This window comes from Desarmillaria tabescens (assembly GCF_030435595.1).
Source record: "Desarmillaria tabescens strain CCBAS 213 chromosome Unknown EV420scaffold_2, whole genome shotgun sequence".
Taxonomy (NCBI): Eukaryota; Fungi; Basidiomycota; class Agaricomycetes; order Agaricales; family Physalacriaceae; genus Desarmillaria; species Desarmillaria tabescens.
The window spans coordinates 1,634,330-1,658,442 of record NW_026848301.1 but is presented as its reverse complement, the minus strand read 5'-3'; the positions used below and the strand labels follow the sequence as shown (position 1 = coordinate 1,658,442).

The following is a 24,113-nucleotide window of genomic DNA, read 5'->3' as shown; positions in this document are numbered from 1 at the left end:
TTTCTCAATCTCATCTTGGCTTATTGTCTGCCATCGTTGACTGTCCTCCCACACCGACGTCTCTACTACTGTACGTAGTAAACGATGGCGCTGAGGAGGAAATCGTCGTCAAAGGCTGCGATAAAGCCCAAGACTGCCCAGGTGAGCGTCCTGGCTCAGCGTTTCACCGTTGGTTAACCTTGTAACGCGCTGCTTTAACAGAAAACGCTGTTTGATCTATTTCCGAAGAAGCATAAAGTGATAGAAGAGCCTACAATTTCTCAGCCTGCTCTATTAGAGGTCGCCAGTGGTAAAGAGGGTGCCGACGTCATAAGCGGCGTTGAACAGCCAGGTGAGTCGGCCACGACTGCCACCGTTTCTCGCCCCGACACGCCTATGTATCTCAGCCAGCGAAAATTCTCGTTTTAATGAAGTGGAACTCGTCCCTACGCCTCCAATATCCTCCTCTCCGATCCCATTTGACATTGAAGAAGTCATCGTCAACCTTTCTGATGCCGACACCGAACCTGACCAGCCTTCGCTATCGCAATCTACAATTCGCCCTTTAAAATCACAGCCTTCTTTCGGTGGCGGCTCTCAACATGACCCCATTGTCATCGAATCGTCGTCTCCCGTGAAACCTCGGCCAGTACAGCCATATTCCATATTTGCGCCGCGTCCTAAACGAGCGGCTACTCCAGCAAGTCCACGAAAAACACACACAAAACTCTTAGATGCTCCCTACCCCAGTAGAGATACACAGCATGTTCGTGGTCCTCAGACTACATACCAGACGACACCGTCTCAGACCGCGCAGTCATTATTTCAAGCACAACCCGTAACTAAATCGGAATGCGGAATGCCACTTAACAAGACGTCATATCTAGCAGAACTTCCAGAGTCGCATAGAGACCACCCCGCTATTTCTCGACTGACGTCTAACTCGTCGGTTCCTAAACAAAACCAAAAACTCTGGACGGACCAGTATCGTCCAACCTGTGCAGATGAAGTTTTGGGAAACGAGCAAAACGCCCGGTATCTTCGTGATTGGCTCCGGGCGCTCCAGCTAGAACTCAAAGATCCCCCAGCTTCCACCCAGTCTTCCCAGTCTAGTCCTTCTCACTTCTCACAAACAAAGTCCGCGACAACTAAAAGGCCTCGCGTGACGCGCCGGGTGTCGAAGAGGCGTGGCCGGAAGAAGCAAAGAATCGATTCTGATGAGGAGGACAACTGGACTGTTCATTCTAGTGAAGATGATTCCTGTTACCCTACCAGCGAAGACGAACAGATGAACGGGCTCACGAGACTGAAGCGTAAATCGCACTTCGAAGATGAGTATGTTCCCCCTTCGTCACCGCTACAGGCTCCTACCCAACCACTCTTTATGGACTTGACGAATACGATTGTCCTCGCGGGTCCGTCTGGCAGTGGCAAGAGCGCTGCCGTCTATGCCTGCGCCGCAGAGATGGGATGGGAGGTCTTTGAGGTGTATCCGGGGATAGGGAAGCGGAATGCATCCAATCTAGACAACCTGGTAGGGGAAGTGGGCAAAAACCATCTGGTTCGGAAGGTCCGCCGGGAAGAAGACCGGGATGAGAATACACATGCGAAAGAGAAACTCGCTGCAATGCTTTGCGGAAGAAAATCTGCACCCGAGCATACGTTGACGGAACCGACTGATGCAGGTCCATCAAACAGACAAGTGAACCAGTCGCTGGTCCTTTTAGAAGAGGTCGACATTTTATTCAAGGAGGATACTAATTTTTGGCCTGCTGTAACGAATTTCATCAAGGATTGTAAAAGGCCTGTAATTTGTACTTGTAACGGTAAGCAAGCGTTCCCCGGTTCACCTCTTTTCCGTGGTCTGATTTGGGACTATTTTGGGATAGATATCACTCTCCTGCCCCTTGATGATCTGCCGTTGCAGCAGATTTTACATTTCAGACCATGCGAGAGCAGCTTGGCGACTTCGTATCTGCAGAGCATGTGTGCGGCTGAAGGATATCTTATCGACCGGAAGCAAATTGCCCAGGTCTACGAGCCTTCACTTGAGAACCACGATGCTATTCCAGATCTGCGACGGACTATTCACACACTACAGCTATGGTGCCCCGGATATGATGTTGATTCAGATTGGCCGCTTCACCATCAGCCCTTCGTACATGAGGAATCTGCATCGTCAAGCCAATACTTCCTCTCTTTGGGTGAACCACTAAGCCCGAATGGGTTTGTGGCTCGACACGCCGAATCACTCTCATTTTTGGACTCGCATCTGAGAAGACAAGATGAGGACATGCCGGAGGTGTGTCTGTTCCCACCTTTCTTATCCCTAGCCAGAAATTTGATGAATTCGGTTTGAGGCTATTGCATTTAGCCAAGCGCAAGCGTCAGCAGATGACGAAGTTGGTCACACCATTCTCTTTAACACGCGAGACAGCATTACCAGGCAGGATTCTTATGGGGATGGTGATCAAGACAGGATGATCATGTCAACGGCCATACGACTCTCGCGTGGTGGGATTTTCGGCAGGATGCGAAACACGAATTTGAGTGCGCACGCCGGCTATCGAGATGTGATCAAAACATTCGGGAAGAATGTGATGGGAGCACAAGCATTGCGAGGGACGGCATTTGACGTTGATTACTTACCCTGGATTCGACAGATCGTTTTGGCGGACGATGAAGAGGAGAAAAAGGCAAACAGGGCCGAGATACGGGTCGGGCGGCGTACACGGAACAGCCAGGGTCAACGGTACGTACGTGCGATAGAGATCAGCGAGGATGAACGGGAGGCGCTTGAGCAGACAGCATTGGGCGGGCCGGAAGGCTGAAAGAGGCAATGCGGGCAATATAACCATGTATGTAATTCCACGTGGGGGCCCACGTTGTCAATGGGGGAAGGAATCAATTGAATATGTACAGTCGGTACAACTGGTTCGTTGTTACCTGTGTCGTAACTTCTTCCTGGCTCGACGCACATTTCCCGAGAATACTGGGCGCATTGTCTGTAAAATTTCTGCCTCCAGTTTTCAATGTCGCTCGTGTCGACAATGGCAGACCATTCCGACACTCTACCACATACATCACCCCAGATTGGACACAAGTCTTCTTCGTCTCCGTCAAACAGGGAGCAATCAAGTAGGCTTTCGCCTGTAGTCCCATTGGCGCCTCTCGAGTACCTGCAAAACCAGCGTCGGGGTTCCATTACGGATCCGTCGCTCCATGCCGCGCCGTCAAAACAAAATCCAAGCTCTCACTTCCTTCGGCAACAGAGCGACTTGGCCAGCTCTTCGACATTCAAAGGCGGTATGTCTGATCCACGTCCGAGCTCACCTTATGTGTTCGGAGAGGCGACAAGTCGGTCTGGAGATGGGAATGCACAATTACGCAAGCTGTTGCGGTCGCCTTCACAAGAACAGGATCGAGCGCCGGGACCGTCGGAGGGAGGGAGTAATGCAAAGGGGAGTAGCGCGCGACATCAGACGTCCGGCGGGGCGACAGAAGGTATGTTCTGTCTGTCAATGAAGGTTGCTTATCAAACGGATTTCAGGAGCCGGACAAGCGAAGGAACGGGATGAAATGCAGATGGACACGGAGGGGCGTGGGCGAGGACTACCACGAGAGCCAGTACCATTCGACTATTCGATGCGACGACATTCAATTGCAGTGGGCCAAGAGTCACCTGGGAGACTGCAGGGCAAGAAACGGAAGATGTCAAGCGAGCGAGCAGGATTTTCTGGGCAGGATATAGACCCGCAGCTGATTGGGCCAGGCGTCGGGAACAAGATGGACGTGGACGAGGGGCCGGCATTCAAACGGCGGGGCTCGGCAGTGGACACGGCTCGGATCGCGCAGCTAAGTCTGAACGAGCGGCGGAATTCAACCGACGGGCGGGGCGGGCAGTGGCCATGGGTCGACGGCAGACGCGATTCTTCGTCGTTGGGTGGCGGCTACCCTTCGCCGGCTTCGGCTGTTTCCGGCACGGACGGCCGGCATCAGCCCTCTAGCTCCGGAATTGCATCTTTCGCGTGGCCACATTCTGACCAGAGTCCAATGCAGCACCATCCCCTCGACCACGACCCTCACCGCCAGTTCGATCCCATGTCGAACATTCCCATCATGCCACCAATCAATTTCCCTCCTGACAGGGCTCTCGATAGGAGGATGTCCGTTCCCGACAATCTCAATCCGTCGTCGAATCCTGCTGGCCCGACCAGGGTTCTGCGCTCAAGGTCGCGTCCTCCATCGCGTCAAATGCGCTCCCAAGAGGCTTCAGAAGAACCAACTTCGGCTCCATCTCCTCCTGGATCCAGCAAGCTCTCCAAGGACGTTGGCGCAACACCATACTCCCGCTCTCCCGAGCTTCGTGTTTCCCATAAACTCGCAGAACGGAAGAGAAGGAAGGAGATGAAGGATCTTTTTGATGAGCTAAGAGATCAGCTGCCGGCTGACCGTGGTATGAAGGCTAGCAAGTGGGAAATTTTAAGCAAAGGTGTGTGGCAGCCGTTTTTTTTTTGCTTTTATTCGTACTGACCATCGGTTAGCTATCGATTTTGTCGCTCAGCTCAAACAAAGCCATCAAGAAATGGCTCGCGAAATCGACATGCTTAGACACGAGCTCGAGGCCCGTCAAGGCGGTGGTCTACCTCCCTTTCCCCCAGGCGGCGGCCCGCCAGGGCATCCTGTCTACGGTCAGCCTCCGCCAGGCGTCCCGCCATATCCATTACCTCCGCCAGCCGCTCTCCAGCAGCATCCGCCACCGCTCTCTAGACCGGCCTCTTCTCAGGGTGTCTTCCCTCCTGGCAACGGCCCCGCCGTTCCGTCTCAAAACGGAAATGTCAATAGACCAGATGGTCCTACATGACCACCATGTTTTGCTTTCAGTTTGTATCCATAGGCGTGTTGTTTCTTTTTGTGATGGGGCATTTCTTTTTTCTTTTTTCCTCGAATTGGTATCCCAGAAATTATTCTGTCGGTACCGGTGATGTTTTCTGCACTCGCTATTACATCTACTCTTGACTGTTGCCCGTTGCGCATATATCCATGTTGTATCCATATCTGAAGTACGGGGAGTGCATCGCCATTCATCCAATGATGTCCGGCTGTTGAGTCACCAGTTGTCAAAAGGTAATTTGAATGAGACAGACACAATAATTGTTGTCCGATACTAATTAGGGTAACAAGCGACCCGAGTTGGGACTTGCTTGTTTCTTCATTACCACCACTATTCTCTTCCTTCAGCGATAATATTCGCCTGTAATGCCACCCAAGAAGGACATCGCGAGCATCCTTTTTCACAAGAAGAAGCCGCCAGTTGCCAAGGCCCAGCCAAAAGCCGGCCCCCCACCCCAGAAACCGCGACCACCAAAAGCAGTGGCACCGCGTAAACAGGAAGAAGACGACGACGACCTCCACTTGCCAGACGGACCTTATTCAGATTACAAGCTCTTCTCTTCTGCTCTCAATGGGTGGAAATACGACGTCATGAAGTTTGACTCACGGAAGCCTGTCGACATAGGAACATGGCCACAACCTATCAAGCTGAACCGGAAAGACCTCAGGAAAGACGACCCGGCAGCGAGCACGGCTGGAGTTCCGGTAGGACCCATGTTGGGCGCAGACGGCCAGCCCGTTCTCCAGGATGGCAAAGTCGTGATGGTGGATGCGGAGGGACGGATCGTGCAGGATGAGGCAACCAAGGCAAAGGCAGCCCCGGCGAAGAAGAAATTCCAGAAGAAGACAAGACAGGTCTTCATTGTTCCAGAAGAGACGAGGCTGCTGAGGAAGGAGGAGAGGTATCCGTGGGTTCTGGAAGACGGCATGGGCAAGGAAACTTGGGTGGCGCAGCTGGACGACACGACAAAGGCCCAGACGCATGCGTTTTTCATGCCTGCGGCTAATGATGTCTTCAAGTTTGTCCCTGCTCATCGGTGGTACAAATTTCAGAAGAAGCTGAAGCATGATCTGCCTACTGATACAGCAAATGTTGAGGCTCAGGTATAATATCGTGATTTCATGCTTCCTTGTACATGCTAACAAAGTGTATGCTACAGTATGCAAAACACCAGAAACGCGATCCTGGTGCTTGGCTAGCTCAGAGAACGGGAAGAGCGCTCTCCGCCCACACGGCTGCGATGTTCAAGGCGGAGGCCGAGGGAACTACATTTGATGACGCGCATACACCTGGGCAGAGTTTAGGACCTGGTGGGCGGAGGCTTAAGGCTGTTGACAATGGCATGGACAGTTTGTTTGGAGATGACGAGGACGGCGAGGGCTCTAGACGGAAACGCGAAAGAGAATACGGCGAGGAGGGAGATCTCGATGAGCAGGAATATGAAGAAGAGTTTGCTGACGATGACGAGAAGATGGACGTTGACAATGACGATGATGAAGAAGCTAAGGAGCTCGAGGTTTGTTCATGATGTCTTTTCTTCTATTTTTATTTCTGACTAGATATCCAGGAGCGGTTAAAAAAGGAGTACAAGAGCGCGAACAAAATTAGAGAGGGTTACGTAGACGATTCAGATGAAGAGGAGAAACCCAAGATGTCGAAGGAAGAGCGACGAATGCAGAAGCTGATACGCAATCGCGAAGGTGGAGAGCCAGATGATAGTGATGACGAAAAGAATCCGTATGCCAGTTCTGTAAGTTTCTGCATTCTCCTCTACACAACCATGTTTATTCAATCTGCGACAGGAAGAATCTTCTGAGGAAGAAGAGGAGATACCAGCGCAGCCAGTCTCACAGCCGCCCCAACCAACCGATCCACTTGCAAATTCACAAGCGCCTCAGACAGCGAAACCTTCTACGAGCCAGCCAGCCCTGAACGGGTCTAAGTCAGATGTTCGGGCCACATCACCCGCTAGTCTTAGCGGACATTCCCTTGTAGCGAAACGCGCCACTAGTCCAAAGGCTCCGAAACTGAAACCCAATGGGGGGAGCCGCGGAGGTAGTCCCCTCGCCAGTCGAGCGACGAGTCCCGTACCGGTCTCGAATAGCCGTGCGACGAGCCCAGTCGCGGGGGCGGGAAGCAGAGCTGGAAGCCCTGTGCTCCAGAATGGAAAGAAGAGGAAAGCTGATGAAGGAGCGGCCTCGCCTCAAGGCAGCGGTCAGGTCGGACCTCCCAAACCTAAGAAACGCAAGTCCAACGCCGGACCGGTACCCCCACTTGAAGACCGGATGGTAATAGAGTGGCTGAAGAATACTCCGAATGCGTCCACGAGAGACTGTATTCAGCACTTTACACCATTTCTCAGGGATGAGGGGAAGAAGGCCAAATTTACGGCTTTGGTGAAGGAGGTGGCGCAATTGAAGGACGGCGTGCTAGTCTTACGGGCTGCGTATCGCAATGGGGGAACGCCTGCTTCACCGCTCTAACCCTGTATATTCCCTGATAATGCATTGTTTACTTTGTGTATTCTACCGCCAAGCTGTCCTGTTAGTGCCTTTCCGGCAAGGGGTGACCTAGGTACGCTCAGCTGCAAAAAATTGTGGATAAGGCTCTAACATCAAACTCTAAGTTATTGGGATGTTTTAGGGAGCGGTGTCTAACTCAAAGTTCTGTCTTTCTCAAGTCGGAGTGCCAGTTACTGCGAGGTTATTTCAAGTAACGACTTAGACCGAATCTGAGATCTGAAACTCGATCGGGACTAAATTTGGACAGGGGGCAATAGTGAAGCAGACCGACTTGGGTCTTACAGAACCCTTCAAATTGAGCGCCTGTACAGAATGCAGTGTGTGCTCGCCCTCCGTCTCCGACCACCATGCTTGTTTCCCTTTTCCTAGCTGTAAATGCTGCATTTGCATCCTCTTTACCGCGCTCAGGTGGTCTCGATCATGTAGAGCACAAACGCCTTCCTGATAATTGGTATCACAGGCGCGACCATCCTGTACAAAATCTCTTCAAGCGAGCCCCCCCAGGAGACGGTATCAACTACGCTCAAGTTGGCTCTCCTAGTTTGTCTCATTGGCTTTATACAACATGCACCTTACTTATCGCATTGTTCGCTAGCCTGGTCAAGCTCCTTTCCGACAAACACGCCTGATACCAATCAGTTACCCCAGGCGTGGGTAGACGCCCTCAATGACGCCGTCGCTGCCGGAAAGATACCCAATATTCCCCAATCCACCAATACGCCTGGAACAAACCCTGTATATCCTAATGGCATGAACCCTGCCGGTCCGGAAATTTGCTCAGGGACTTATCAGTGCAGAATTCCGGGAGACACCTGGGATGCACCTACTGGCACTCTGGGCGTCGGGTTTGATGATGGACCACAGCCGGTAGGTTTATCTTTTGTGCCTCTCCGATATGGGAAGCTAATGGCCTCTTCAGGCCACCTCCAACCTCGCTACCTTTTTGCAAGCGCAGAACCAGAGTGCGACTCATTTCATGATCGGCGTTAATATCCTCAACAATGCAAACCAATTTCTTGCTGCATACGACATTGGAGGGGATATCGCAGTGCACACATACACCCATCCTTACATGACTACGCTTAGCAACCTCCAAATCGTTGCAGAGGTGTGTTCTAATGGTACCAGAATTGAATCTCAACTTAATGCGTTCGCTAGCTTGGTTGGACCATGGAGATCATTCACAACTCAACGGGTGGCCGGGTTCCTAGGTTTTGGAGACCACCCTATGGCGATTCCGACAACAGGGTCAGGGCAATTGCACTGGAGGTCTTTGGGCTCGAGTGCATTATCTGGAATCAAGAGTATGTTTCTTGTCCAAGCGCACTCAATTGAATTACTTATTGCTATGGATAGTACTGATGACTGGAGCATGGCAACTGGGGGTACTACGATGCAAGCCATTAGTGACAATATGAACAAATGGCTGACAGGTAAACTACATCACCAATAGTGTCGATCATTTGCTTATCATTGTGTAGGTCCTAAAACCCCGGGTTTGATCATTTTGGAGCACGAGTTGACAAACGACACGGTCCAAGCGTTCATCAACGCTTATCCTACCATGAAGTCCAACGGATGGAACACCACATCGGTTTCCAGATTAGTGGACAACGACAGCCCCTACCAGAACTCTGACGGCACCGACGATGATTCGACAGTCAGTGTGGATGGAATTTTAGTGGCTTCTACTTCAAGTAGCACAAGCTCTAGTTCCAGCACGAGGTAAGTATAGATAGTAATACATTGTTCGAAGCTTTTCTAAGCCAGGTTACAGTGACATGTCTACTACTCCAAGCCAGGCTGCGGCGGCTGCAAGTACAACAGCATCCGCCTCTGTGAGTACTACATCTAACTCGGCCATCAACCTGTTCAGCGAGGGTCATGCGCTATTGGGTGTTGCGACATCTGTGTTGTTCATAGTAGCATCCGCGGCATCTTTCTTACTCTAAACCCCTTTTACCGACTTCGCCCACCTTCATTCTCACCTATACTGCTCCCTACTTGTAAAACATCTATCTTTACCATGGACCCCGCTATGCCTGCTTGGGTTATGCTAACGACACCAGGACATTTTTATATCATCTTCAGTCTGTTGTATTTTGGTGCGAGTCGAGTAAACCATGTACAACACATATAGATATACCGCATGCATACGATTTACCCGCATTACACACACACACATTCTTTGTTACACAATGGACTATTTATTCCTATCGTATTAATTGACACTATGAGTTTAGTGAATGTTCGACTTCGAACTTTGTCCTCGCGTATAGCTTCTTCTTGGTTCCAAGCAAGCTGCTATTTCCTGTCACTGTCAGGTAATCAACTCTTTCATTACCCACGAACTGGTGCTGCGGTTCTTCTTTTGAACTAGTCAGCAGGATGAATGATCCTAAGGAACGGTATGTGGGTCTTCTGATTATAGTTGAGAAATCATGATGCGCCACACATGTAGATCGCGGGAGAAGCAATGGAGTCACTGATAAGGCCTGCTTGAGACGGTTAAAGCATACTGGTCATTTCACTCGTCATAGGCTTGGTAGCTTGGGTAAAGGTATTCTCACGAGCACATTTCACTGCACAAACTCCGAATATACCTTTTTGCTTCCGGACTGGAACGCTCCCGGCGGGCCAGGAATCCGAAATAGGATTTTCCTTCAAGTTCAAATTGTCGTCTTGAGCGATTTTACTGCAGCATGGATAAAAAGATGGTCTATGTGTGATGAATTCTCCAGTGTCATCGTGAGCCGACCTTGACGGTGAGCCTGCCCAAAATGGGAACAAGCGAGCGATCAGCAATACGGGACCGCAACCCTATGCCTGCAGCGTCTATATCCGAGTGCCTCATCAGCACTTTTTGCTACCAACGACAGCTCGATGACTGAGTACTAGTACTGGGTCTTGAGCGGGTTCCTGAAAGAGACCTGAAAGCGAGGGTACTGATCTCCTCCGCTTGTGCGGACGCCCTGGAATTAGTATTCATTTATCTGTCAGAAACCAAAAAGAGTATGCTCAATGCCTCTGATGTTATCTCAAGTAGGCACGTTCGTACTGTGCATATCGTGACGAGAGGTGGACGGCTGCTGCGTACAACACCTGCTGTTTCATCTCAAGACATGAATAGTCAGCGAATTACCCAAGGGCGCTGAGCTTATTCACAAGGGAACTGCGAAAACGGCTGCTTACATCACGTATGTATTGTCGTTAGTACTGGTGCGTAACAATCATGAGGGCATAATAGATGCTCGAAAGAAAATGCCTAGCGCAACTCTGAAAAGGAAGCGAGACAACAAAACCAAGAAACAACAAGGAATAATAAGCTATACTGGAAGTCCGGTGACATAAATACCATTAAATTGTGTGCGTAGTGAAGAGTGGAGAATGTGGGGTCAAGGAGAATAGGCTGCGGGAATCGATACGTCGTCATAGTGAATCTGACGAAAGACCGCAGCTGAGAACTACGTGAGACTAGGCCATTTGAATTTTAGCCCTTCTAGCCATCGCAAATACAGCAGCTCTGCGATGGGTGATTTACGTGTCGAAGAATCCTCCGACTTGACTGAAGGTGCTCGCTCTGCCGATCCTGGAGAGATGTCTTCCTGGACCTCTGTAACTACCAAACCTTTGGCTGTCATTTCGCTTCTACGGATCACCCGCTTGTGTGGGAACAGTGCACGAGAGGTTTGGACATGTTGCCGTACAGCAGGATTCCTAACCAATCCATATCAGTAAGTGAAACATGGTGAATGGAGCTTCAAGGGTTCGACTTACTCATTGATGCCGGACAGAATGTCAAGTATGACGTTGTAGGCAAGTTCAGGATTAGCTTCCTTGAGCTCACTGAACCCACGAGATAACATGCTCAGCGATTCGATTTCCCTTGCATCCATGTCGTCCCCAATGGCCTAGAATTTGACCCACTTGAACATCCGCAAATTCTGGGTCTGAATTAGAACCACACATACCTTCTGAAGGATGGGTAGAACCACATCATCGACCAGAGATTTCCCTGCCTTGGCCGTTTCGCTGGTATTGCGCTTATGTGTTGGTGATGTTGGTGCAGAGGCGCTGCCCTCCCGACGTATGCTCCCGACGTACTCCGCCGACAATCGTAAGGATCCCGCCGTATCCAACTTCTTGATGGGTCGGATTGTATCGACGCCATTACCCAAATCGGCCTCTTTCATTACAGTACCTGCGCCACCACCGTGACGTGCAGCGTATGATGATCGTCGAGACCCCCGCATGGACCCACTATAAGCAGGTGGTGCACCAAGCGGTGTTGCACTTTCATCAACCTGGGGAGGTGGCGTGTCCTTCGACACGTTCTTTTCCGCCAACAGGGTGGCAACGTCTTTCTCAGAATCAGGAGTATGGAGAGGCTTGATGATCACAGTCGAATGGCCTGCCTGTGCGTTTACTCCGAGCCCACCTTCCACAATAGGATCTCCGCTTCCCTTAGTAGCACCACTAGTGTCGATAGATGACGCATGACCTTCATCTGCGACCAGATCCTCAGGTTCTTCGTCGATGTCAGAAGAAGACGATGATGATACGAGATCCTTTGCCATGCCTCTGAATGTTCCCATAGCCGAGGAGCGTATCGTATCAAAGTTCCAATCACTCCGCATTGTGCCTGTCGTGTCCCGGGCATGACTGTTTCTCACCGTAGGCTGATACATTTGATGAGCTCCCTTGGCAGGTGAGCGTGCACGGAACTCTTGAAGACGCTCAATGAGCTCGGTAAGATATGATGTTTTCCGTGCCCCGCGAATGAATCGGTGTTGCAACAGTTCATTGGCTGTCGGACGCTAGAAGAAGTTGTGATATCAGAATACCACGGAAAATAGATGACCTACAGCGCTGGGATCTTTCGTCAAGCATTGAGTGACGAAGTCCTTGAAGGCTGCAGAAAAGGCACCCTCAAGCACGGGAGGTTTGGCTTTCGGAATGAGGAAAAGAACCCTCATAGGATGATACTCCGCGAGGGGCGGTTCACCCTTCGCCATCTCAATGGCTGTGATACCCAGACTCCACATATCGGCTTTGGCATCATATCCTGCCTGCCGGATAACCTCCGGAGCCATCCAGAACGGTGTACCAACAAATGTGTGTCGAAGTGTATTCGTGAGCTGAGCAGCAACACCGAAGTCGGCAAGTTTGACCTTTCCGGAGGATGAAAGGAGAATATTAGCGGCTTTAATATCCCGATGTATTGTACCCTCGGCATGAAGGTAATCGAGGCCTAGCAAAAGTTCCCGACAAATAACCGCGATATGAGCTTCTGAAAAAGGACCGGGTTTCAATAAGTCCAAGCATGAGCCACCGGCGAGATATTCCATAATGATCCAGAGCTTGTAGGCGACGACGAAAGATCCGTAGTAGCGCGTCACATATTCGGAATCGCACTGAGCAAGACTAGCAATCTCCTGCTGTATTTCAGAGATATCATCGTCGGAATCCTCGAGATCTAGACACGAGTTGAACACGCTATTGTTGATTGATGCAGCAGACTGACCGATTTGTTTGATAGCTACAATCTGCTTCGTCTCGTTGTGCATAGCCTTATAGACGGTCCCAAAACTACCTGTTCCCAACTTTTCCAGCAATGTATACTGACTGGCCGGGTTGTTGCTGGGGATCGGATATGGCTCTCGGGGCTGGGATTTGGCATCGACCTGGGCTGACGACGGTGGTGATCTTGATACAACTTTGGGCTGGGGCTTTGAAAGGGAAACGTCAGAACTGTTTCGCGCTGCAAAACGAGAAGGGGAAAACATAGTGGAGACGAAGGAAGCCGTAGGGTGGCTGCCTTGATGTGAGACTATCCAACAGTGATTGGCTACAGCACGCGAGGCCCTACACGTGTTGAGTCCCACGTCTAATAGTAATTGAACGAAGAACCGTCCATACGCTGGATATATGCGGCTTGCATTCAAGCAGACAATATAGCCTTACCATTTCGTAATATCGTGAAATATCGTGTGGTACGGTGGAAGTACTCTAAGCTCGTTGGGGTCGTTATTGGTAAGAGGTATTGGGCCACAAAATCGTCTCGATGGCAGGGTATACTGAACGATATTGTGCCCGTTCTAGTGAAAAGCGGGCGGTGTGTGGTAGATGAATCCGGCAAAGAGTCGGAGCAGGGGCAATCACAGATCACAATTGCGGCACAAATGGCTGTTGGTGTCCTGGCCCCAGTATAAGCTCGTCGCAGAAGCGAAAGAAAGATCTAGAAGAGAAGGAAAGGGAAGATAGTACGAAGCGGAAGGGAGGGTATGGGAACAAGAAGTAGGCGTCACCAATTCCGTCAAAGGCAGGTCCTGGGAAAGTGTCTAGATCTCCTATATGTTGCACGCCCGCTACTACACCCGTTTACGTCGTTCATAGCGCTTATAAAAATTTGCCACAATTCGCACAAAAAACTTGAAACAATATGAAAGGTTCGACTGCCTAAGCGACCATATGGCAATCTACCACTCGCTCAATTTACAGTATCAGCATAGCATAGGCATGGTCATTCGAGTGCATATACTGGCAGGTAAAATACGGTAACAGAACGCCTCGCCCTCATGCCTTGACAGCGTACTTGCGAATGGGGAAGTTAAGCTCCTTCTTCTTCTGCTTCAAGGTCTTTAGCGACGTCTCGTGCTGGAAAAAAGCAGATGTAAGTGATTGAATACAGGAGATACGGGGACCTCTCACCTTGGTCATCCGCCGCCTGATCGCCCGAGTCTTCTTGGCCCGCAAGTCCAAAGGAAGGTACTTTTTGTCTTTGTAGTACTCGCGGAGATTTTGGCGAGCCTTTTGGTTCATGACGGTCATCACCCGTGCTATGGATTTGCGGACGGTGTTGCTAGAACAATAGTCAGTACGCAGGAAAAAGCATAAGTACTACAAATACGCACATTTTCGTCAGCTTGGACGCCGACCCGCCAGCAATCTTTTGCACCCGCAGTGTCAAGAGCTCATTCTTGAGCTCGAGGAGTTGTTTCGACAAGTCATTCTTGGACCTAACAGAAGGTAAGGTATAGCCAACAAAGAAATCGCAAAATCGCACTTGGACTGGAGCTCGTACGCCTTGACTTTGCCGGGCATGGTGGTAGTTGGTCTGAAGAGCCGTGTGTGAGTATCGTAGGTTTCCTGTCGACGAAGACCGCGAAGTTTCTCACCTTGAGGGGATGAATACTGGGTGCTTGCAAGCCGGCCGGAAATCTGCACCAAACCTTATTCAAAACTGTAAAGTCGTTTCTCACGCCCCCAAAGTTGAGATAAATTATTTCGATAGATTATTATTTATTATTCTAATTATTTCTCTTTACGAGCTCTTCGAATTTTACTAGTGAGCCTCCAAAAATGTCCAGAGCACTAAATGAAAGAGTTGTGAGTAAAGAAGGAGGTCATTGGAATATTCTGTTGCATACCTTCCATACGTTAGGTCCACTCGCCCTCCAGAAAGTCGATTGACAAGACTGAGGTCTTCAATATCTAAAGAGAGTATCAGCGAGGTGTTGCAAACCAGCAACGGTGTACCTTTTGCCCCGCCAGCGTAGGTCGTCGGAATTTTTACCCAATCACCAAGGCCTGAATTTTGGATTATTAAAGCCAATAAAATCATTTACCAACGTACGAGAAACTAGTTCTTCGTCAATACCTTGACAAAGACCTTCCACATCAGCCGCATGTATTAGAAATTCGCTACAAACGGGTGAGTTTCGTTCACATCATCACATGAAGCAGCAAACCCGCAGTAGTCTGAAAGCAAATCAAGATTTTCTGTGAAGGGTCAAGGACTGTAAACGCGAATACGATTCTGTCCTACCTTGAGAAACCTCCATGTCCGTTATATCTTGCCATTTGTTCATTGCTATGAACCACTTCGAGTCGCGACGGCGACAACTATTCGGGTCGTGAGCATTCTCCTGCACGAAGCAGCGGGGATTCTGCAAACCTGACATCGACTACAAGCTTGTCTTTGCCAATGACATGGGAGATACGCTTCAGTCGCTCCAAGGAGAACTTTGCATCAGGAAATAGATATGAAGTAACGATAACCTTGCTGGCTCCAGCATCAAGCCATTGTTGAGCGTTGCTATCATTTATCCCTCCGCCGATCTGCAGTCCGCCTGGATGGGTCATGAATAACGTAGTATTCTAGCACCTATGAGAGACTCTACCTGGCCATGCCGAGAGTGCTTCACGAGCAGCATCATCGTTTCCTGGCCCTAACTTTATGACGTGACCACCTTCGAGATGGTGATATTTATACAGTTTCGCGAACTCGGCAGGCGATTGACTGTATCATCTCGTTATTGTGATAAAGGCAGATGGGCCTGATAGAACGAGCCTTGCGACGAAGTTGGTGCGAAGAGCATCCGGAGAAGTATCTGAGAGTGTTCCGCCTACAATTTGCTTGACTTGGCCGTCATGGAGGTCAATACACGGCTTGAAGCGACTCTGACGAGCGACCATTGCTCAGTCGCGGTCCGAATTTCCGGTCTGAAAAAATAAATGATAAGTTCTGAGCGACGAATTCCAGTTTCTACTTACTGTTCGCAGATATTTTGAACTTGTGGCGCGACTCTACACACGATAAAGGGCACGATGCAGCTGGAATACCATGTGGTAAGAACAAGAACAGGAATGATCGAAGTTAAAGTGTGCCTTGGCGCGGCATTGGCAAACAAATACGTCCACCTGTGAGGTCCACCTCCAGGACTGGTCTTGGTCTTGCTGGGTTCTCCCCTCTTGCCACCGTCTTCACTCTTTTACTATCCTGTCGCTCCTTCCAATATGTTCTTGGGTTACCTGCTGGTCCTTTTGGGCCTCAATCTGTCTTCATTCGCTCTCAAATTTCCCATACAATCTCATGTTCGACGAACTCCTCTTTCTCGACGAAGCGGGGCAGGGAATTACCATTTGAATACGTCCCTGGCTGCTGTTGTGAGTAATGATAATGGTTTGGACCTCAGGTGAGTCCTTGTCTTTGAAGCGGTGGTGCCATATTCACCTTCAAGTTAAATCAGCACCGTTCACGATCTGATTTATATGGCAAATGTGCGCTTGCGTTTTTTATATTCGAATAATGCAAATACTGATAATGTCTTCAGGTAACCGCTGGAAATATTAGTATGCACAAATTGCTGCGCACCGCATGGATCATTTTTGACCCGTCGATATAGCATACGTCGTTCAACTGGACACAGGGTCCTCTGACCTGTGGCTTAAAGCTGATATTCCACCGTTACAGAATTCTGAGCAAACAGTATGTTTCTACCTTTGCTTTCCCTTGTACTCACTGGCTTATGACGCGTAGGGATACACAGCAAATATCACGGTGAGCCCGATTTTACCGTGGGAGGAGTGACAGTCTGATTTCGTTTTCATTAGTACGGCATTGGTTGGGTGAACGGTACCATATCGCATATTCCAATTGAGTTCGCGGGGTAAGAAGACCGTTCTTCTCACGCGAACCTGCTAACCGCTGGCAAAGGATATCCGTAGAGTCACAAGCGTATTTGGACACTACTTCTGCTCAGAATCCAGCATTAGGTTACGGCGCAAAAGGCATCTTGGGTCTGGGCTTCACATCTCTGTCTAATATCGACTCGATATTGAGCAATACAGGCTCATCACAGGGAAGAAGTCTATTGTATAATCTCTTTGCACAGAACCCTTCAGAGCCAAACTTCATTGCATTTTCGTTTCAACGAAGTACTAGTGCTAATGATGATGTTAATGGCACCTTTAACATCGGTCCGTACATTCCGGTTGTAATAAACGACCTCTCTTGTGCTAATATGCCATGGGATTCAGGCGAGTACGAAGAGGCGTACTCTAACGTCTCTGAAACAGATGCCATTTCCACTTGGCCAGTCAGCTCCCCCAAACGATGGAGTGTTCTCGTGGAGGCGCTATTAGTGGGTAATCAAACCATACTGCCGTCTTCCTCAACTGGAGGCGCTCCCAGTAACAAAGCTGTGGTAGTCCTGGACACGGGAACGTCCTATTCGTAAGATATTCAATATTCCATGTCCGAAAGAAGACTCTCACCAAGACATAGTTATACCAACACTGAAGTCGCCAAAGCCATCTACGGCGGTATCAGCGGGTCATACTATGACTCTACCTTGGCTCAATGGTCGGTGCCCTGTAACGCTGAGATCGACATGGCCATCCAAATTGCGTCCGTTTGTTGCGATTTCGTTCATCACTAGCAGAGAATTGACTCGTATTTTAGAGGAAAGGTTTATCCTCTGCATCCCTTAGATGTCGCTCCCACTGTTGTTGGAGACAACTCCACATGTGTTGGCTCTTTTCTTCCGGAAAACCTCGGAGTAGGTACAGGCCAATTGTACGTCCTGCAGTTCGGTACTGTGTCGTTTCTCATACCATTTTCATAGTGACTGGCTGTTCGGGGCCAATGTCCTTCGGTCGATGTATTCTGTGTACGACTTTGGTGACTTTGACTCGGACGGCAACATAGGGAATCCCTACGTCAAACTTCTGTCACTCACGGATCCCGATGAAGCGTCAGCAGAATTTTGTCAAGCTAGAGGGTGCACGGCCTTGACTGGCATCACCTATAATGCCTCTAATAATACCGAGGACTCTGGCTCGACCGTTATCGCTGTTACCAGGGATGTTGCCAATACCCTGGAAAAGTTCAGCACGTGGTTCCCCGCCATGCTAGGTATCATGGCTCTTAATGCCTTGGTCATACTGGCTTTGCTTATCTTCGGTATTGTCTACCTGTGTAAAAGAAAGCGCAGACCCTCTGCTAGAATGCCCATGGGCAGGCTGAGTCCTATGCCGATGAATCCCAGGAATAGCTATGTTGCAGGTTCTCCCCATGGTCCTCACACATACGAACCTGTATCAATGGCGATTACCGACGATACCGTTTTTGGTCCACCGTCTCCCGCATTCCATAAATTCGAGGGCAGCACTTTGCGTCCCGGTGATAGACCAAAGAGTCTCGCAACCCTACCATCCAGATCATACGACGATGATGGAGAAGATGTTCTCACACCGCCTTCTCCTGGTTTCCGACAATTTGATACCAGGCCTAAAAGTGTCGGAATACTCCCTTCACAATCTAATACATACCAACAAATTGGAGAGGATCAACCTTTCGTGGTTCCTCCATCGGCGCAATCTCAAGAGTTCTATGCCAAGATGTCTCCAGCACCCTCACGATCCATTCATTCAACGCACTCCCCTGAAAACATTGGATCCCCCAGATCCCCATCCACCAGTTCGTTCCATCAATCAGTACATGATGTCCAATCCCCGTCACCACCTCGGTCTTTCCATCAGTCGTATGCTGAGGACTCCAACCCACCGCTTTCCCCTTCACGGTCTTTACATCAAACCAGTGCTCACGACCAACTTTCTGACGTGAGGTCCTCATCGATAATTCAACTGTCGCAGCCGCAGTCCCGGCGAGGGAGCACGAGGCCCCCGCCGGTCAATGTCTTCGAGCCTCATATGTTCCAATCGACTCCTGAGGACCAGGATTTTGTGCCGCCCTCTCCTGGGTTCCGCGCATCGGAGAATCGACCAAGGAGTGTTGGTCAACTCCCGTCTCAAACGAATCCTTATAAACCAATGGGGAATAATTCTCCTCTCACACCCCCCTCACCCGTGTTTCGTAGGGAAGGTAGTTCTTTGAATCCTAGCAATGCATCAGGCGATCGGCCGATGAGCATTGCTTGACGTGCTTAATTTTGGATATTATGTTGTGTTGCTGTTGTATCTTTCGGGGAATTTTCAGGACAAGTTTTATTACAATGGACCCATGATCTTATATCTATTAACGCGCAATGCATCTGCTCCTGATATATATAATCTACAGATCAATATCTCTCGTACGCAATGTCCTCTGTTGCAGCCAATAACCCAGGCTGCTCTCCATTTCCTTCCAAGTAACTTGTGGCTTCCGTCTTAAGCCTAAGCCACCGCTCTCGGTCATGCGGAACCATTCGATCACCCTTGGTACTGTAACTCATAATATGCTCGAGAGTATCAACAACAGTGGTAGCGAGTTTCTGGCTGTAGAAATGAAGATCTTTCATGGCCTTTTTTGACTTTGGACGCTCCCAAGAATCCTCGCGCCATGAATTGGAAGCCAATTCCTTGATCCCAAAAAAGTCAACCATCCGCAATGCTTGCCGCATGTTGGCGCGATTTTCTGTCGCAAAAGCGGTCCGAAGCATCAAGGACACATTTTCGGCAGTTGGCGGAAGCCTAGGGCGCGCCTTGTCAAGCCGAGGAGAATCCGACTCCACACCATCCATAAAATCATGACAATGGAACCCTGTCATTAGGTCGAATGTTTTTGTCGCGGTGTTCCAATCGGCGGTACGGAACGCCGCTTGAAGAGCAAGGTTATAGGTCAACATTGTAGGCCTTACCTGTGCAACTCGTGTCTTGATACTATGTACTTCCTGGTGCATGAGCCATTCAATGAGATCGTATTCGAATCGGGCATTATCTGGTGACGGTTTGATGGTTTGACGCGCCTTCATCAACTCCTCAATATGGCCGCGATCGATGATGGAGGGCCCGCCTATTTTGTCGGGCCGCTTCAGAACTTGTTCGAAGAAGTCGACGGCAAGGGAAGCCTTTTCACTGCTTCTGCAGAGCATGAGTACCGCAGCAAAAGACTGTGGCTCAAGAGCCAGAGTACCTGCGGTCGTCAAATTCTCTTCAGATGGTGCCAACCCGAGATATTCGCGAACAATTTTGAAGGCCAGATCTTGGTCGGAAGAACGACCACGAGATAATGCAATTATGGCGGCTGTGACCAGGTGAGAGTCCACTGTGAACTTGTGCTTCTTTGATGCTTTCAGCATCTGCGACCATAACAGTTTGGCGCTGGAAGCATTCTGAAGGACAGCCAAGGATTCGTTCTTTCCGTAAGGAATGCGAAGTGGGGAAAGGGACTGGAACATGGACGTGAAAATGAGATAATCGGGTGTTAATGGGCCCTTCGGGTCGAGGTCATAGTAGACATCGAACATCTCTTGATAGAGACCAGCGGCACCCAGTATTCGCATGTAAGATGCTAAGGGGACGCTGGCGATGTCGGGACTATCTGGTTTCTCTTTGTGAAGCGATGTTATGTGCTGCTGAAAGCTTTCGTATAAGGAATGCGCATTTTTTAGTTGCTTTGTATGTGACGTCCAATCTTCGATACGGGCAAGACCGCCCAACATTGTCTGGTAAGTCCGAGTAGTAGGGCTATGTCCTCGACGCTTCATCTAAGTGAGAGTTCCAGATCAACATCCAGAGCTTAGCAAATAGATGATCACGCACGTCTGTATAAAGTTGATAAGATAGCTGGAAATGCTTTTGCTTCAAACACTCCCATATGACTGTATTCCACACTGGAGCGTTCTGGGCGTCTCGGGGAGAGTTTTTCAACATGGAAACGGCTGCATCAAGTTGCCCTGCATCACATAGCAGCTTCAACCTCCTGGAGAGCTCGTGAGGCTCAAGCTTTGGCAACGAAGAGCGCTGTTCATCCGTGAAGGGAACATAATGCTTGGATCGGTATTGTTTCGGAGGGTCCCTGTTGGAGGAGGTAGGTGACGGTCGAGGTGGCTGGGGAGAGGTAGAATGTCGGCCTAAGTTTTCTTGGCGCCTCTCAGTTCTGGGCTTTTTCATTTCGCGATGTTCTTGGTGTTTCTCTAGCATTCGCTGAGGAGTTTTTGAATGGGAGCTGGTTCTGGGACCGCCTTTGGAAAGACACGCAGTGGTAGAGAAAAAGTTTGAGAAAGGTTCCCATGGGAGACGATGCTGAGCATGCTGGGCCAGGCAACTCCGGAGCATCACAACGTCGGTGAATGCTTGAAAAGAGCGCGTCGAAAAATCAGAGTGATTCACGTGTCGCGGGCCGACGGGCCGTCATCCGACAATTTACCGGTCTTCGATCCAATGCCTGTGGGAAATGGCACTAGGACATACTTAGTACCCGGTTGATTTATACTGGAGAGATCGACATATGTTGCCAACATTTCTGTGGCTCATTGGTATCTAAAGCTCGCTACAAATTCCAGTTCATTAAAACACCGGACTTCGGCGGAGATACTTCCGACTTAGTAGTATCGCGTCAAACTCGGACTTTGTTGAGGGATCTTGTGGTTACACGTCAGCATGCGATGGTCTCCAATATATTGCGGTTTCTTCCAAAGACAGTCTAGCCCTCGATGTTGTTTGTGTCGTTACTGCTCATATCTCTCTTCTTCACATATTGCTCAGCGTTCCCCACCTGGATAGGCGCTCCTGGGTCTATATCTATTGGCAACATCGTCCCAGGAGCCGCCCACATTGAAGTTCTTGGCCCCTACCTTGTGGGAGACAGCTCCAAGAAACATCTATCCGTTCCTGTTGTAGGTATGCCTTTGCATGCATTTGCTGCATCATACCACTGAACAGACGACGTTTCCTAGGACAACCAGGAAACCTTACTATTGTCTCAAATGAAGATGCTACACCTCCGCTCTTCTTTATTAACCATAACCATCTTTGGCAATCGATCAACGAGACAGCCATCTTCCCAGTTACCTTGAAGAATGTCACTACCATTCCCCCGGGAGCAACACAAGTACCATTACAACTCGCTCTTGATACGAAACATAGTGGCGTTGCTGGAGGATCTTGGAAATGGAGAGGCACCAGACTCCATTACCATCATGGTGCCGCATCAAATGGAGGCATCTTCTATAGTTGTCCGTTGGAAGATGGCAGTGTTGGTTTGTTCTTGTTCCTTCAAGTGTAAGTGCTTTACGAGAGCCTGCTTTTCTCTTTGTTAACGGCGCTTCAGGACAAGGTCACCTACCAACTGCAGAATTGTAACATTGCATAGCTTCAGTCGCGTCAACAATTAATAACATGACCGTGATGGCCAATTAAATACTGTCAATATAACAACCATGTTATGATACATTCTTCCCCTTCTTGCTTATGGTAAGGTCAATTCTACGCGCAAACAGAGCAAAAGTGAAAAGGCTGAAGAATGCAGTAGCGACTGCTACGGGCTTTTTGAGATGAGCAGAAAGTGGTACTCGATAGGTCACCTGCAGAAAATGAGGTCTCGACAAGACATGAATTTACAATTTAACTCACATAAATCGATTCTGCGTGCTTATCGGTGAGTTCTTTGTACTTGAATGTCAATGCTGGCCGCCCAGTTGTGTCCAAGTAAGTTGTGTGAGTTGATAGGATATTCGAGATGTCAGGGAATGGGGTAACGTATGATATGTCTCTGAAAGAATATTGATAAGGAAACGTAACACGCAGACGAAATCTTTGTCTTACGTTGCACCTTCGGGAAGGATGACTTTGACCTCCGCGTCGTTGACGACAGCACCTACGATTGGCGTCATGATCGGAATCTCCACAATGTGCTTTCCGGTTGCAGCGTCCCAGCTAGCACTGTTCTCCAATGGTGAATCCCAGCCAAGTGTGAAACTGTAGTTCCAACCTCCCATCAGAGGATAGCGTGGTTTCATCTCGAATACACTGTATTGGGCCCTCGCCGCTTTCTTTGCGCTGGGGGCAACGCGAAGATGAGAGGTGGAAACATTCCCGATCAGATCATAGTAGTACGTGTTTCTGATCCCGGCTGGTAAATGTAAAGTCAGCGCCGGAAGAACGTGGGCGGCGGGTCGCTTGAAATAAGATTGGGTCTGATGTTCGAGACGCGAGAAGTGTCCTTTCAACCTAAGGGCAAAGGTTATGAGGGTGCGTAAAAAATGGGTGACTGATGATGGACTCACGTAGGACCAGCATTATGAAGAGATATTTCGTCCTGGATGTTCAGGTTTGCACCCCAATGACTGATTTCTGCTGCGCGTCGCAGTTTACGGACTTCTAGCACCGGATAGTCGTAGGAATAATGCACGACGACTAACTGCTGAATGGAGGTCAAGAAGTCCTCATCCGTCGAAGGAGGGATGTCGTAATATGGTCCGTATGTGATAGTTGCACCGGACTTGGTGACAGGACCTCCTTCCTGGATGAATGCGTCGAGGTGTTCGGGGGTGGTGTATGAAATGATATTGGGAGACTGCGACCTGTAGAGTTACGGGATCAGTCCTCCGACTCCCAAAGATCTGGCACTGTACGCACTTGACTTTTGTTCGTTGGACATAGGTCTTGTAGGGGCTGGGAACCAAAAGGTTGGTCTTGTACTTGAGCGCCTGGCCGTCTCCCTGTGCAGCAGTTTGCGGCCATGCCCATGTAGCATGGGTCTGCACCGTCTCTAGAACGATGTTGATGGTCGAATTGACACTCAGTGCCTTTGGTAGCTTCACGTCAAGAAGGTGCATTTGGCTAAATGCCCGTTCAGTACTATGTAGCTTCCTTCAAACGAGAAGACACGCGCCTTTGAGGGTCGAAATCTACTGTAGCATCCAAAGAATCCTGCTGGCCTTTTACTTTGATATCTATCCAGCTAGTTTTCTCTTCTTCTTGTTCGCCCAAGGCAATGGTGTAGATAGAAGCGTCTGGCTCGAGAGACCTTGCAGCGTATGTTGTGGTAACATGTACAAGGGAGCCGCCAAGGTCGACCGTGCGCACAATGGCAGTATTTTCGAAAGAATGGCTTGCAGCAGGAAGCGCTGAAAAGAGCAGGCCCAGAAGGGCGAAAGGACTGGCCCGACGTAACATGTTTGGCGGGAGGGAAGATGTAAATCCAAATACGT

The 24,113-nt window shown here is 49.5% G+C and overlaps 10 protein-coding genes across 10 annotated transcripts; 5 read left to right on the top strand and 5 right to left on the bottom strand.

Annotated features, from left to right (window-relative positions):
* Window positions 1-3: 3 nt before the first annotated feature.
* Window positions 4-5,064, top strand: EV420DRAFT_1743227 (uncharacterized protein). The gene is made up of 7 exons (XM_060480068.1): window positions 4-141; window positions 202-331; window positions 387-2,281; window positions 2,340-2,735; window positions 3,006-3,483; window positions 3,530-4,471; window positions 4,524-5,064. Exons 1-7 carry the CDS (start codon window positions 85-87, stop codon window positions 4,841-4,843), a joined length of 4,218 nt encoding a protein of 1,405 aa, XP_060338641.1. The 5' UTR covers window positions 4-84; the 3' UTR covers window positions 4,844-5,064.
* A 123-nt stretch (window positions 5,065-5,187) lies between these two features.
* On the top strand, window positions 5,188-7,682 carry EV420DRAFT_1504106 (transcription initiation factor). The gene is made up of 5 exons (XM_060471215.1): window positions 5,188-5,976; window positions 6,033-6,389; window positions 6,441-6,623; window positions 6,676-7,447; window positions 7,500-7,682. The coding sequence occupies exons 1-4, from the start codon at window positions 5,239-5,241 to the stop codon at window positions 7,354-7,356; spliced, it is 1,959 nt and encodes a 652-aa protein (XP_060338640.1). The 5' UTR covers window positions 5,188-5,238; the 3' UTR covers window positions 7,357-7,447; window positions 7,500-7,682.
* Window positions 7,683-7,705: 23 nt separating this feature from the next.
* On the top strand, window positions 7,706-9,446 carry EV420DRAFT_460816 (carbohydrate esterase family 4 protein). Its single transcript, XM_060482221.1, has 7 exons — window positions 7,706-7,935; window positions 7,991-8,262; window positions 8,315-8,503; window positions 8,554-8,699; window positions 8,752-8,828; window positions 8,877-9,120; window positions 9,173-9,446. Exons 1-7 carry the CDS (start codon window positions 7,743-7,745, stop codon window positions 9,345-9,347), a joined length of 1,296 nt encoding a protein of 431 aa, XP_060338639.1. The 5' UTR covers window positions 7,706-7,742; the 3' UTR covers window positions 9,348-9,446.
* A 1,413-nt stretch (window positions 9,447-10,859) lies between these two features.
* EV420DRAFT_1635612 (Ste20-like serine/threonine kinase) lies at window positions 10,860-13,181 on the bottom strand (the record flags this gene model as incomplete). Its single annotated transcript, XM_060476473.1, has 4 exons — window positions 10,860-11,112; window positions 11,173-11,306; window positions 11,367-12,212; window positions 12,261-13,181. 4 exons carry the CDS (start codon window positions 13,179-13,181, stop codon window positions 10,860-10,862), a joined length of 2,154 nt encoding a protein of 717 aa, XP_060338638.1.
* Window positions 13,182-13,971: 790 nt separating this feature from the next.
* EV420DRAFT_1635611 (60S ribosomal protein L35) lies at window positions 13,972-14,499 on the bottom strand (the record flags this gene model as incomplete). Its single annotated transcript, XM_060476472.1, has 4 exons — window positions 13,972-14,052; window positions 14,107-14,257; window positions 14,310-14,414; window positions 14,462-14,499. The coding sequence occupies 4 exons, from the start codon at window positions 14,497-14,499 to the stop codon at window positions 13,972-13,974; spliced, it is 375 nt and encodes a 124-aa protein (XP_060338637.1).
* Window positions 14,500-14,705: 206 nt separating this feature from the next.
* EV420DRAFT_1616978 (uncharacterized protein) lies at window positions 14,706-15,873 on the bottom strand (the record flags this gene model as incomplete). The annotated part of the gene is made up of 9 exons (XM_060475185.1): window positions 14,706-14,769; window positions 14,826-14,889; window positions 14,935-14,985; window positions 15,032-15,099; window positions 15,147-15,177; window positions 15,224-15,300; window positions 15,353-15,527; window positions 15,579-15,681; window positions 15,745-15,873. The coding sequence occupies 9 exons, from the start codon at window positions 15,871-15,873 to the stop codon at window positions 14,706-14,708; spliced, it is 762 nt and encodes a 253-aa protein (XP_060338636.1).
* A 57-nt stretch (window positions 15,874-15,930) lies between these two features.
* EV420DRAFT_1686393 (aspartic peptidase domain-containing protein) lies at window positions 15,931-19,297 on the top strand. Its single transcript, XM_060479285.1, has 11 exons — window positions 15,931-16,373; window positions 16,428-16,458; window positions 16,512-16,530; window positions 16,584-16,666; window positions 16,718-16,738; window positions 16,792-16,847; window positions 16,895-17,157; window positions 17,218-17,413; window positions 17,465-17,587; window positions 17,642-17,755; window positions 17,805-19,297. The coding sequence occupies exons 1-11, from the start codon at window positions 16,195-16,197 to the stop codon at window positions 19,117-19,119; spliced, it is 2,400 nt and encodes a 799-aa protein (XP_060338635.1). The 5' UTR covers window positions 15,931-16,194; the 3' UTR covers window positions 19,120-19,297.
* On the bottom strand, window positions 19,260-21,072 carry EV420DRAFT_1260159 (uncharacterized protein; the record flags this gene model as incomplete). The annotated part of the gene is made up of 2 exons (XM_060466994.1): window positions 19,260-20,666; window positions 20,722-21,072. The coding sequence occupies 2 exons, from the start codon at window positions 21,070-21,072 to the stop codon at window positions 19,260-19,262; spliced, it is 1,758 nt and encodes a 585-aa protein (XP_060338634.1).
* A 542-nt stretch (window positions 21,073-21,614) lies between these two features.
* Window positions 21,615-22,186, top strand: EV420DRAFT_1474037 (uncharacterized protein; the record flags this gene model as incomplete). The annotated part of the gene is made up of 2 exons (XM_060469186.1): window positions 21,615-21,801; window positions 21,858-22,186. The coding sequence occupies 2 exons, from the start codon at window positions 21,615-21,617 to the stop codon at window positions 22,184-22,186; spliced, it is 516 nt and encodes a 171-aa protein (XP_060338633.1).
* Window positions 22,187-22,323: 137 nt separating this feature from the next.
* Window positions 22,324-24,108, bottom strand: EV420DRAFT_1325313 (Ribophorin I). Its single transcript, XM_060468736.1, has 6 exons — window positions 23,795-24,108; window positions 23,539-23,742; window positions 23,187-23,483; window positions 22,726-23,130; window positions 22,534-22,672; window positions 22,324-22,484 (listed from the first exon to the last, which is right to left on the bottom strand). The coding sequence occupies exons 1-6, from the start codon at window positions 24,076-24,078 to the stop codon at window positions 22,344-22,346; spliced, it is 1,470 nt and encodes a 489-aa protein (XP_060338632.1). The 5' UTR covers window positions 24,079-24,108; the 3' UTR covers window positions 22,324-22,343.
* Window positions 24,109-24,113: the final 5 nt, after the last annotated feature.

Coding starts and splice junctions, on each gene's coding strand:
- EV420DRAFT_1743227 (XM_060480068.1), top strand. CDS start 85: ATGGCGCTGAGGAGGAAATCGTCGTCAAAGGCTGCGATAAAGCCCAAG. Junction 2,282..2,339: donor AAGATGAGGACATGCCGGAG/GTGTGTCTGTTC, acceptor ATTCGGTTTGAG/GCTATTGCATTTAGCCAAGC. Junction 2,736..3,005: donor ACAGCCAGGGTCAACGGTAC/GTACGTGCGATA, acceptor TTCTGCCTCCAG/TTTTCAATGTCGCTCGTGTC.
- EV420DRAFT_1504106 (XM_060471215.1), top strand. CDS start 5,239: ATGCCACCCAAGAAGGACATCGCGAGCATCCTTTTTCACAAGAAGAAG. Junction 5,977..6,032: donor CAGCAAATGTTGAGGCTCAG/GTATAATATCGT, acceptor TGTATGCTACAG/TATGCAAAACACCAGAAACG. Junction 6,390..6,440: donor AAGAAGCTAAGGAGCTCGAG/GTTTGTTCATGA, acceptor CTAGATATCCAG/GAGCGGTTAAAAAAGGAGTA.
- EV420DRAFT_460816 (XM_060482221.1), top strand. CDS start 7,743: ATGCTTGTTTCCCTTTTCCTAGCTGTAAATGCTGCATTTGCATCCTCT. Junction 7,936..7,990: donor CGCTCAAGTTGGCTCTCCTA/GTTTGTCTCATT, acceptor ATTGTTCGCTAG/CCTGGTCAAGCTCCTTTCCG. Junction 8,829..8,876: donor TATGAACAAATGGCTGACAG/GTAAACTACATC, acceptor ATCATTGTGTAG/GTCCTAAAACCCCGGGTTTG.
- EV420DRAFT_1686393 (XM_060479285.1), top strand. CDS start 16,195: ATGTTCTTGGGTTACCTGCTGGTCCTTTTGGGCCTCAATCTGTCTTCA. Junction 16,667..16,717: donor TACAGAATTCTGAGCAAACA/GTATGTTTCTAC, acceptor TATGACGCGTAG/GGATACACAGCAAATATCAC. Junction 16,739..16,791: donor GATACACAGCAAATATCACG/GTGAGCCCGATT, acceptor CGTTTTCATTAG/TACGGCATTGGTTGGGTGAA.
- EV420DRAFT_1325313 (XM_060468736.1), bottom strand. CDS start 24,078: ATGTTACGTCGGGCCAGTCCTTTCGCCCTTCTGGGCCTGCTCTTTTCA. Junction 23,484..23,538: donor GTCCAACGAACAAAAGTCAA/GTGCGTACAGTG, acceptor GTAACTCTACAG/GTCGCAGTCTCCCAATATCA. Junction 22,673..22,725: donor ATCCTTCCCGAAGGTGCAAC/GTAAGACAAAGA, acceptor ATATTCTTTCAG/AGACATATCATACGTTACCC.